Source organism: Pseudorca crassidens, chromosome 5 (genome assembly GCF_039906515.1).
Source record: "Pseudorca crassidens isolate mPseCra1 chromosome 5, mPseCra1.hap1, whole genome shotgun sequence".
In the NCBI taxonomy this organism is placed as follows: Eukaryota; Metazoa; Chordata; class Mammalia; order Artiodactyla; family Delphinidae; genus Pseudorca; species Pseudorca crassidens.
The window spans coordinates 14,760,621-14,772,913 of NC_090300.1; the positions used below are offsets into that span (position 1 = coordinate 14,760,621).

Genomic DNA, 12,293 nt, shown 5'->3' on the forward strand with positions numbered 1-12,293 from the left:
CATTGTTCAGCTGAAAAAAGAAGCAACAACAAAAACTTAAGTTGTGTGAATTTAAATTTGCACAATTATTGTCAATAATTTTTCATCACGAGTACTTTTCTCCACTTTCTCCATTCCTAATTTCTTAAATACTTATTTACCTGTGTCCTTTTCCTTTAAGATGTGAGTTCCTTGAAACTAGGGGGCCTGTCTTTTTCAGGAGGAGATATAAAACAGTGTTATATGGTGCTGTTAACTTATATATAATATGTCAGTATTGTTTGTAATTTAATATATTATGGGCCAGTCCTTTTTACCCTTTCTTTTTCCCTAGACTGTAAAATACAATGAATGTGGAGGAATGCAGAACCCTGTAGTCTTACTTCTTGCCTAAGTTTACTGCACCCTCCCCCAGTAACATTTAATAAACACACTGGAGTGTAAGGACTAGCTTCTGAAGTCTCTCTAGAAGCCTGAAAATGGTGGGGACTTAGTAACTGAATGGGCTCTCCAGACACCAGTCTGAATCACCTCACCAGTAGGGGGAGGTTGTCAGTAGCCCTTTTTTTTTTACTCTGTGTCTTCACAAAAGATATCTTTTCAACTCTCCTAAATATCTGTAATAATAATATTATCTTTATTTTAAACTTCACTATTAATAACACTATAAAGTAGATTCTGTTCAGTTCTTTAATAGATGTTGAAATGATTCACGGGAAGGTTAAATGACTTGCTCAAGGTCACACAGTTAGATTTGTTAGGGAAGCCCGATTAGATTAGTTTGGCTACAAAGCCTATCTTCTCAAACACTGTGCTGTTACAGTATGTCTCCTAGGTAAAAATCTCTGGAGATTATTATTCTTGGAAGTCTAAGAAATTTAGACTCAGGGAATTGAAGTAGTTTGCCCAAGGACACAGCTAATATATAATGGAATCAGAATTTGAACTCCAGGTAGGCTGACTCCTGAGCCCGTAGTGTTAGCTGACATTCAGCATAATTGTTTTATATGCTGTCAACTTACATTGAATACATTTCAGTTGCTCTCCCACTAGAGGGCACGGAACTCATTCTGTTGCACTTTAAAGCCTCCCATGTTTACAGGTTAAAGCATATGAATCCTCCCCCCATTGTCTTTTGTAATTTTGCTACTCTATTCCAGAGTTCTTGTAACATAATATAATTTATTTCAATGAAATCATTTACAGATGGAAAAAATTGGAAGGAAAAAATATGTGTATAACACAGCCCCTGCCTTCAAAGAGCTTGCTTTCTGGTTGGGAAAAACCTAAGTATGGAAGTTGACCTAAACAGGAAAATAGGATGTACCTGCTTAAGTCTAAGTAGGTGAACTTATACACTGGATACTTTAGAACAAGTTAAAATTGTCCTTATAAAAAGAGGTTTTGTTTGGGGGTGGGTGGGGCAGAACCCTGACAGAGACAGTAGAATATAGGATATTGTTACTATAGTGGTTTCGTTTTCAGATACTTCAGACATCAAGGTGATATTTTTTATTTAGCCCTGTGGTGACAGTTAACATCATTTTTGTATGTCAAAATATTTGCATGTCTTTAACTTGGCTTAAAACCATTTATATATTTTAAAGTAACCGGATTTTAAGCATAGTATCTTGGTACAGTTATGTTAGGCTTACAGGTTTTTTCATAAACTGATACTTAATGGCTTTTGTTGTTAAATTCTGGCACTCTTATTTATCTATATCATGCTGGTCTTTTTTTTTTTTTTTTTGGTAAGTCAACTGGCTTAAACGTGTGAGGTAACACTAGCCCTGAAGTACCTATTTAAAAATAACTTGTTTGGGAATATTATCACAGTAAATAGTATGTTCCTTTGTTACCTAAACTTTTTGCAATCATTATACATTGTTTATCTTTTAAAATCACTTTTACAGTCTATTTTGCAATTATAGGTTGCAAAGCTCTCAGGAGAGTGTGTACGTACAATCAGTGGAAGCAGAGTAGATTAGAAAGAGCATGTGTTTGTAATTAGGTACAACTTTATTAATTTGCCTAACTTTGGATATAATATTTAATTTCTAAGTCTGTTTTTTCTTCTATACTATGGCAGTGTAGCAAGGTCACTGTGAGTATTAAATGAGAATGTATAGCACCTAGCACATCACAAATGTTCAAGAATATTATGTTTATTAATAAGAATGCTGGTTGATAGAAGAAAGAACAAAGGTTGAGGAGGTCATGGTATTTTCTTTGTAGTTTTCCTGTGGGGAAATATCCCCATCCTTGAGTAAGCAGAGAAGCAGGGAGGAAACAGAGAAAGCCAACAATAAATTTTTTTTTTTGTGGTACGCGGGCCTCTCACTGTTGTGGCCTCTCCTGCTGCAGAGCACAGGCTCCGGACGCGCAGGCTCAGCGGCCATGGCTCATGGGCCTAGCCGCTCCGCGGCATGTGGGATCTTCCTGGACCGGGGCACGAACCCATGTCCCCTGCATCGGTAGGCGGACTCTCAACCACTGTGCCACCAGAGAAGCCCAAATTGGTTGTTTTGACACTTATTTGTAGCTTGGGATAATTAATTTTTTAGGAAGGGAGAAGATTCTTTGCTTTGGTTACCCTGTGCCTTTTCACTACCAAGGACTTGAAACAATAGTTTTACATAGCTATTTAACAGATTTAAGGCTTTATTCCACATCCAGATGGGAAGATAGAATTATTTCTTTTGTGAAATTCAAGTGATCAATAGAATTTTACAATTATAATTTCTAAAATATGAAATTTTTATTTTTCCCTTTCAAAATATGACTTGGTTGTTTAAATTCGACAACTTAGAAATTGTTAGTAAATCTTAAATTTCTTTTGTTTAAACTTTGTGCATTCTTGAAAATAACATCTAGTAGATTGAAGATGGTCTTGGTAAAATAAGAAAAAGAAAACGTTAGGTTCATGGTATTTATATTCTCATAAAATGCTTCTTTATCTCTAGTTCTCTTTTATGGATTCACTGCAGACATTATCACTGCAGCTGTCACTATAGGGTTAAACATTTGCTATTTTGTAACATATGAAAGCAGTTAAGCTGTTTGGAATTGTTTACTTGCTAAGACCAGTGTTAGTCAGCAGAGGCAGTACACCAGATTTCCTTGTGGCTTTTCGTGGAAAATGTTAAAAGCGCACTCATTTTTCAGTTACAGAGTTTTTTAGTTTGATCTGGATTAGTCACAGAACTGGCATGAACCTTCTCATTGTGAAGGCTGTCCAAATGCACTATTTTTTTTCTCCTGCTAGAGGAAGTTGCATCCTGAGCAGTAGCTCAGCTCTCTGGTAAGTGTAACATGTGAGCATTACTAGGCATTTCATTCTGCGGTTCTGCAGTCTTTGCTCTTCAGACTGTTGCTCAGTTGAAATGCTACTGTGGCGCCGATCCTGAGGTTCTCTATTTTTTAAGGACCTACTCATTTGAAGGTGTCAGTGGCATTTTGCAAGATCATCTGAGGAACAGGAAAGCATCTGAAATCGACTGAAAAGGGTAACTGTAGCGGTTTTCACAGTGGAAGGAAACTATACTGGCACAGAGGCAGATGATTGAATAAAGTAGTTGGCTCAAAGAAGATGCACAGTCTGCTGTTTCTTCCTCTGAATGAAGAGTCTTTAATGGAAGCTGTATTCATGTGGAGATCAAAGAAAACACTGGAATGATAAACTACTGGGTTTTTTTTCCCCTTCTCTTTTTTAAAAATGAAAAGCCTGAAGCAGTAATTTGAGCTCAGATGCCTTCTAATTCCTTCGCAGCCTGCCTGTTCCATTCGGATTCTCCGCTAACACCATTTCTGCCTGGTGCCTGTGTCCTTTTGCTGGAGCAGCTACAGACCACTGCCTGATGGAGGAAGAATGAACGCTCTGCCTTGCCTATGCTGTCGATGGGAATAAAGCTAACTGTTTCTTATATGGAATATCTGGATTATTCAAGCCATATTCTAGTACCAAGAGTCCTATTGTCTCTTGTGGTCTGACTCATCGCATGTAAATGTACTGCAGCTTTGCTATTAATGCAGAGTGTTGTTTGTTTTTTTTTTCTTTCTCAAACACAGAAAGAATTGTCAACCTCTGAGCAACATTTTGAGAATTTGTATTGAGCTCTCGGTGTATTTTTTTTCTGGATAGTATCAGCATTAAACCAGTGAAGCTGAAGAAATGAAGACAAATTAGAAGTGGAAACAGAACAATGAGATTTTATTTTTTGTTTTCAATTATAAGCAAGCCAGCTACTGGTAACTATATGACCTTGCAGGCAAGAGCGGGTACAGCTGCGATCTTCTCTGTCACAGCAGTTGTTTCTCATCTTATTCTGCAGCGTGTGTTGATGTCACCCAGACAGTGATCTTTTTATGCAAGTAAATTTCTGTGAAACAGAGGGATGTGATGACTGTTTTGGTAGGGGAAAAATATTTTTAAATGAGCTTGTCCTGGACTCAGTTTTAGTTATTGACATGTTGATGTCAAATTTCTTTTGAGTTTTACAGTAACCCAACAGAAAATAACAGAATTGTTTTCTTAGTAAGTTACAAGTATGTAGTTATAATTTTAAACTTCACTTTTTCCGATAGTATTTATTAACTTTAAAAAACCAGCTGCGCTGTTCAGAGAATGATTCTAAGTGTTGTACAGAAGAGGAGGAAAAACTACTTGTGCTCTTCCAACTGTGACTTTTATCACATAGCTTAGAATTCAGTTTTTTAAAAGAGCGAATGAGTCGAGTGTGTATTGTTGTTTTGGAGGAGGTAGAAGATGAGTCTCCTGCATTCATTTCTAAGTTGCCACAGGAAAATAAGTCCCTACATTCTCCACCTTCGGGAAGTGTATTGGTAAGATATGAGAGTTTATGTTTACTGTATACTACTGAACTAGTAGGGTAAATTTTATTTTTTAAGAATAAATGTAATTTGCACTAGTTTCATTAAAAACCCAAATTAAAGCAGTATAGGTGTGTGAATATGATGCAATATTACTTGTAAATGAATGCACACATTTCTGATTTTCACTTATTCAGATGTTTAAATAACATTTCAGACTTTATCTCTTAATCTCTTAAAAAGACTTTTAAAAATAATTTGAGGATAGTAGTTATAGCAACCACATTTCTGTTTTCACTTAGTGGTTTTAAAAACCGATGTAACAGGAACGAGGGACTGTATGTTTTAGGAAAGGTTGACTACTGCCAGCAACACCAAGGCACAGCCTTTTCTGTAATGAATTGTATGTATTTACATGCAAGGCTGTTACATGAAAAAGAGTCAGACTTCATCTTTAATCTTATTTTTAGTGCTGTTGTCAATTGACTTCTTGTTTGACTAGTATAATATGATACCTTATCAGGGAGGCTGTGTCGTTGATTAAGAACTTGTTATATTTAGATGTTCATGTGTCTGCCTCTTCATGTTATTCAGGTTTACAGTAATTTTTGGTCTTTGAATAGTAGTGATTTTCATCAACTGCCAGATTTTCTTTCTTTGGGTTTTTATCTTTATACATGTAATACTAACCCACGCAAGTTGTTTTGGTGCCCCAAACAGAACTTTTCAAGGAGGCCTTCGTGGGCCTCCACATGGGCTAGGAACTACTTGTTTGACAAGTTATATCCCACAAATAGATGTTGAGATGTGACACTTGTATTTGGAAGAGACTTTCTTTTTACCGTATGTATATTCAAAAGGCCTCCACTCATATAAAATAAAATCTGATTATGCTTATGCTACCTAATTTTGGTCATACGGTATTGATTTTTTTTTTTTAATTAGGCCTTTTTTCCAAGGAGGAATCCTGTACTTTCATATGATTTGACTTCATGAAACTTGGTTCATGTCAAAAGCCAAGTGATTATCATGATAGGGAAGAAAATTTTTAGATTTAAAAGTTATGTGGAAATAGCTTTAGAATCATCCATGTGGTGTGATTAATGTTTTTATTACTCTCTTGTATTTTAGCCATCACTGGTGCAAGCTATATTTAATGGAGATCCTGATGAAGTTCGAGCACTAATATTTAAGAAAGAAGATGTTAACTTTCAGGTAAAACAGTTTCACTGATACCAGCCTTGAAACCTATTTTTCTAGAGTTATGATTTTTGTTAAAAGGCATAACACAATTCTGTAACAGCTGTTTTAAACGAGGGTAGAAGGGTCTTGAAGCAAACAGGAAGGGACTGGACATATATTCAGGGTAATGACTAAAACACAGGAGAACTAGGAGCCAATGCGGGTTTTTTGTTCCCCCAACTTTGTACTTCGAAAATTTTCACAGAATAGTTGAAAAAAGACTTTGAATACCCATATAACCTCCACTTATATCCAGCATTGATAACATTTACCACATTAGCTTTCTCTCCCATATTTACACAGATTATATTTATACTACACATATATTTTTTTCTTTCTTTTGCTGAATCCCATTTGAAAGTAAGTTATAGACATCATGACACTTCACTGTTAAATACTTGTGTGCATTTCAGATGAGGGTTCTTTCTTTTTTTGTGAACTTGAAAGAAGAGACATGTCTATAAAATTTATAATATATCTAACTTGATTGTGAGATCAAATTTGCTTTCTGTGAATAACATTATACACAAAGACTCATCTGTTTGGGGTCTCGCAGCAAATAAAGACATACTGTTTGAAAATTCCTCAGACTTTTAAAGATACAGTGGATTTAACATTCAGGACTGACATGACGGACAGTTTTAGAAAGAGTGGGCGTATGGATAATTTCCTTCCATATATGTTTCTCCAGTGGCCAGACGTTTTTTAATTTACTAAACTGAGGCTGAAAATATATAATTAACTATAATAAGATCAAATTTATTAATGTATATGTTTTTACTGGAAGTGACTGTTTTCAGTATCTTTTTCATACATAATTCAGTTCTCTGAATGATGGAGAGTAGGGAGAGGTCATGATTCCTAAGGTCCCTATAGCAACAGCAAAACAGATTACCTGGAATTGATTGGCCAGTTCTAAGAAAGCTGTGCTCTGCCAGCTCATCTCCAACTCTCATCTTTTCCCTCATTCTTTTGGACAGTACTATTGTGACCACTTGATGTTAAGTAGATAAAAGAGGTATTTATCTTATTTTTAAAGGTTGAATTAACTGAATAGATTTGAATCTTTAACTAAAATTGTTCATCATTACATTTTTTTTTCCTTAAACATTCCTAAGTGAATTGCATTTAAGTTTACATTTATTGGAAACATGCACCTAGTTCAGGATTTATTTTAAACGGAGCGCTGGTCACTTTACGTAACTGGGGTGTTCTAGAGAGTCTGCTTTCTGTAAGACAGAAAATAACTATAGGGGTATAGACTAAGGAAAAGGAGAAAAAGGCTTTCTGTTCTGTTTAACTCTAGTATTTTTTGTTTGTTTTAAATAGAACTAACAAATCTCATCTTGGTGAGAAAGTTTGGACTATAATCCTACTTACCATGGTTAATTTCTCCATCATTACAAAGTCTCATTATAGCCAACTGCTTTTCTGCCATAGTAATCAAATTATCTTAAGTTTTTAAAATTTTATGCTCAAAAAATCATGTTTGAGCATCAGTTTATTCTCCTGTGATGTCCTTGGGAGGTATTGTGTTATCTGTAACTAGTGTGTGACCCCCTAACTTTTATGACTTTTAGCTTCTGCTTTTCTCCTTATAGATTCCTTTCCTTGCTTACTTTTAAAACATCGTTTCTTAACATCTCCTAGCTTGTTCTCTTGCTCTGAAACTTAGAACCAAGCTTAGAACTAAAAGTCTGGTTAGTGCTTCAAATCAGTATGAGAGTGACTTTGTCTTCAGTGATTCATGGGTTTTTGACAAATTTTTTTACAGTTGCTTTTCTCGTGTGACTCTTCACAGTTGAGAGTATAGTCATAATTATCAGATGTGTTAAGTCTTTGGCCATTGTTCTAATTTAGGATGGTAGTTTTTGTTTTTCTATTTTTGTCCTCTATGATAAGGAATCGCATAGAGTTTTAAGAGGCAGGTATGTATGTTTGTGTATGTGCAGGTGTGTGTAATAAAACTTAACTGTTTTGTAATATAAAACCCACTCACTCTTGATAGGTAATAAAATATTTTTAAGCTTTATGTCAGTGCGACAGTGGTGTTTTTCTAAAATAGATTTATTTAAATGAGTATTTGAGAATAACAGCTGACTTTTTGAAATTTACATTTTTTGCAGTTATTTTTGTAAAATTTTAGAGTGGGTAAAAGAGCTCACATTTGGTTCTATACTCTATACTGTTAAGTAAACATTGTTAATTATTTTAGGTTAGCTTCTTGAGTCATATCCTGAAGTTCTGAATACTGTGGACCACTAAATAGCATCTTTCTTAGTAACACACCTAATTGATTTTTAAAAAACTAATATAAAATATTACACATTCATATTATTTGGTCTGAGAAGGAAGTCTTTTATTGTAGAAGCTAGCTGAGATGATTTCACCAGAAAATACTGGAGTTTTATATTTGGAGGCTTTGGGCCACAAGTAGTTGACTGAGTAAATATAGGTTTATTGCTTATATAGTAATTTAATCCAGAACAAGGTAATTGGTGGGGGATTGGTTAAGACAGTAATGTCATATCTCTGAGTGAGCTTCTCTGTGAGACTCTTGGCTTTCTCCTCCTGGTAAAGAAATGATTGCTGTATCCTGCACTCAAGACAAACAGCCAGAGAAAGTGGAAAGGAAATTCTCCCTGTACATTTCCTTTTTTTCTTTTTTAATCAAGCAAAAAGATCTTTTCCAGAATCCCCACAAAACTCCTGCTGAGTTTCCTCGGTTACAAGCCCACTGTAAACCAGTCCACCAGCAGAGGTAGAAGGGGATTAACTTTTTGCTTAGATCAGTCATTGTTCATCACCTGGTTCATCCCCTAGGGTGAGAGGCTTATCATCAGTAATTATATTGCACTCCGTATCTGGAGAAAATCAGCATTTTCATGAAGGAATAAAAGGGAAATAGTTGTTTGGGTAGGTAACCTAGTAGAAGAAGATTTTTTATTGCCTAAAAATAGTTGAAATAGCAAACTTTTAGAAGAATAAGTCACTTGGATATGGAAGAAGCACTGTAAAACAAACAGGTGAAACGGTCAAAAAAATTTAAAGGCAGATTGGTATACATAATGTAAAGAACAGTTGGAGCATAAGTTGTAAGACCTAAGTGCTTCTATCTTCTTACCTTTATGCTACATGAACAAATCCATTTCACTTATTAGGACTCACTTTTCTTTTGTAAAATGTGTGGGATTACATTAATGGCCTTCATGTTTTTTTCACACCCCAAATTTGGGATGCTCTAAAAATTCCAAGTGACCTTGAATGACCTCCTGCTTTTGCCCAGAAGGTTTCATTCGTATTTTCAGGTTTATGTGGCCAAAATAATAATAATAAATGACTTTCCCTAGGATTTACCAGAACTTAATGCCATGCCATGTTGTGGAGCCCAAATAATTAAATTTGAAATATTAATAACATATTTCAGAGGAAAGGTATGACTATAAGAAAATTTTCTACAAGCAGAAATTGTTTTTCTTAATCCACAGTGATAGAAATTGGTGTTAATTATAGCCTTTATTTCAGAGACAGTGATGTACCTAAACATTTTTATGGTACCTGCCTTTAACTCACACAGCAATCTTGTAAAGTTGGTAGGTTAACATTTCCATCCCACCAATAGGTGACAGAACTAAAACTTAGAAAGTATGTAGCAGAACAGACATTTGAACCTATGTAGATTTGACAGAAGCCGGGAAATAAAAAAGTAAATTGGAGAGAAATATTTTTTCTTTTGCCAAATAGTGCCATAAAGCAATAATTGTTAAAAAATGGATTTTTCCCCCTAAAAGTTATGTCCACATTCTGTGTGGACTCCTACCTTTTAAACTGTAATGCAAATGTGATCCTGATTTTCATAGTCAAGTGCTATTAAAATTTTAGCATTGCAAATGAGTGAATAAACAAGCCTCCCTTAGTGCCATGTTCTTTGGCTGGTTAAAAACGTCATTCGAAGTAGTGTCAGACTGGGGGTAATTATAATCTAGCCAACACCGTTTTTAGTGTTTAAAACAGGAAGTCTTAGATTATGACTTCTGTGACTGTGACCCTTTTTAAACTCAAAAGAATTGATTAAGAGCTAGTCAGTAGATCTTGCCTGTATCATATAAACTTGATAATTTTGAAAATGCTACCTTGTATATTTTACATATTGGTTTCTGAATTTAGATGTACTTTTTTATTCAGAATATTTTGGAATTGATTTTGCCAAAGTAGTCTTCAAAATTATTAACATCTTCTAAGCTTTCAAAAATACTTTCTGGGATCATTGAAATGATGTTGCTTTTACTTTGTCAGATAAAGTGTTTGGCAAATACATACATGTACGTGTATGTACATCACACAAGGAGATCATTTGTTTTCATTATTATTGTAATAAGATAGTTGGCAGTTTACACAAAGTAGTAAACCATAAGTTTACACAGGTTGCCTGAATTCCACCCACCCTCATTCTTCACAGTGTTCTCTAGTCTTTTCTAGAAATTAGCAAGAAGTGCTCTAATCTTTAATAAATCTTTCCTGTGACCACAAGTCGCTTCTGCTGGCTGTCAGTACACCAAGCTGTTGATGTTTCTGGAGAGGTTCTTAAAAACCTCCTCACTCAGTTACTTGAGGTTATATGAACTCTCTGTCCCAAAACTGTATGTGTGTACATGGTCTTCTGTAGTTACAGTAATTAGTATTGTGGCCCGCAAACCTCCAGCCCCATCTCAAGTGTACCCACCCAGTTCCCAGCTGGCTTCCACGGAGCATGGAGTGAAACCGGGGAGGTAGTGAAGAGAGAAGAACCAGGTCGGCTTCCACCCTGGAGAGGGTTGCCCTGTAGTTTCTCCATCCCCAGAAACTGCACCTCTCCTCTGTTCTTGCCAGTGCTTCTAGATTTCAGCCTCAGATTTTTAAATTTTCTTCACCAATGTTCTTGTTCCCTCCAAGATCCATAAATGAGCGTATGTTCCATGTCATTGTGACTAAATGGCTGTTATGCTGGTCCTGAAACAAAGGAGGTTTTGTCTAATGAAACCAGCTGTTTTTTCAGCTAGAAACTGGTGGTGATTTATCTTTGTATTCCATTCATTGTTTTTTATTTGGCATATATGTTTCTTCATTTTCCTTTTTTTCATCCTGTATATTTGGGGAATCAGTCCATACCAGTCTAGAGAGAGCTTCCTTATTCTTTATAATCACATAGTTCTACGCTTAGGTGTTTATAACAATTTATTTAACCAGTCCCCCTTTTGGAGGGCATTTGGATTATTATTAGTCTTTATTGCTAATTGGTAATAAATGAGATAAATTCACCAAGTAAACAGACATTCTGGTGGGCAAGCAAAACTTTAATTAATTTATTTTTTAAGTAAAAGGTTTATTTAGAGGGATACATACTCCATAAACAGAGTGTAGGCTGACTCAGAAGGCGAATGCATGGAAGCAAAACTTAGAATGTTGGGATTTATTATGGATTATTTAAATATGTTATCAACTTCCCAAATAGACTAAATGTCCTCTAAGTTCTTTATTTGAAGCAATTTTAGTGGACATGTTTGTATAAATTGGTGGTGGGTAAATAATGATAGTTATATAGAATAGTAAAAATGTCATAGATTGTGTCCTAAATTTCAGCCTGAGCTGAAATTACTGATTGGCCTGGTAAGTCTCATCTAGCACCTCTGCCTATTTTTATTTAAGTTTTATTGAAGTATAATTGACATGCAATAAATTGCATATATTTAAAGTGTATAATTTCATAAGTTTTGACATGGGTGGGTATGTGCCTGTGAAACCATCACCACAATCAAGATAGTTAACGTTCCCATCATTCCCAAAGGATTCCATTTGCCCCTGACCTCTGATCTGCTTTGTGTCACTATAGATTAATTTGAATTTTCCAGAGCTTTATACGATATGTCCTCCTTTTATCTAGCTCTTTTCTCTCAGAATAATTATTTTGAGATTCATCCATGTTGAGGCATGTGTTAACAGTTCATTACTTTCTGTTGCTGAATAGTATTCAGTTGTCTCAATATACACAATTTGTTTATCCACTCACCTGTTGATAAGAGTTTGAGTTGTTTTTCTTTTTCATCTATTACAAATAAAGCTACTGTGAAGGCATGTCTACAGGTCTTTGTATGAACATATGCTTTCCTTTCTCTTGGGTAAATATATGTTGGTGGAACGGTCAAACCATATGGTAGGTGTATGTTTAACTTTTTAAGAAACTGCCAGCTGTTTCCGAACTGGTT

At 35.3% G+C, this 12,293-nt stretch overlaps 1 protein-coding gene across 5 annotated transcripts in view; it reads left to right on the forward strand.

Moving 5' to 3' along the window:
- The window catches only part of ANKRD28 (ankyrin repeat domain 28), a 185,265-nt gene that overhangs the window by 58,410 nt on the left and 114,562 nt on the right, over window positions 1-12,293 (forward strand). For 2 of the 5 annotated variants that reach the window (XM_067737404.1, XM_067737407.1), the window contains exons 1-2: window positions 3,287-4,821; window positions 5,941-6,024. In XM_067737404.1, coding sequence (XP_067593505.1) covers window positions 4,705-4,821; window positions 5,941-6,024 — 201 coding nt within the window. In that variant the 5' untranslated portion in view covers window positions 3,287-4,704. The other 3 variants (XM_067737405.1, XM_067737409.1, XM_067737408.1) reach the window with 2 other exon arrangements.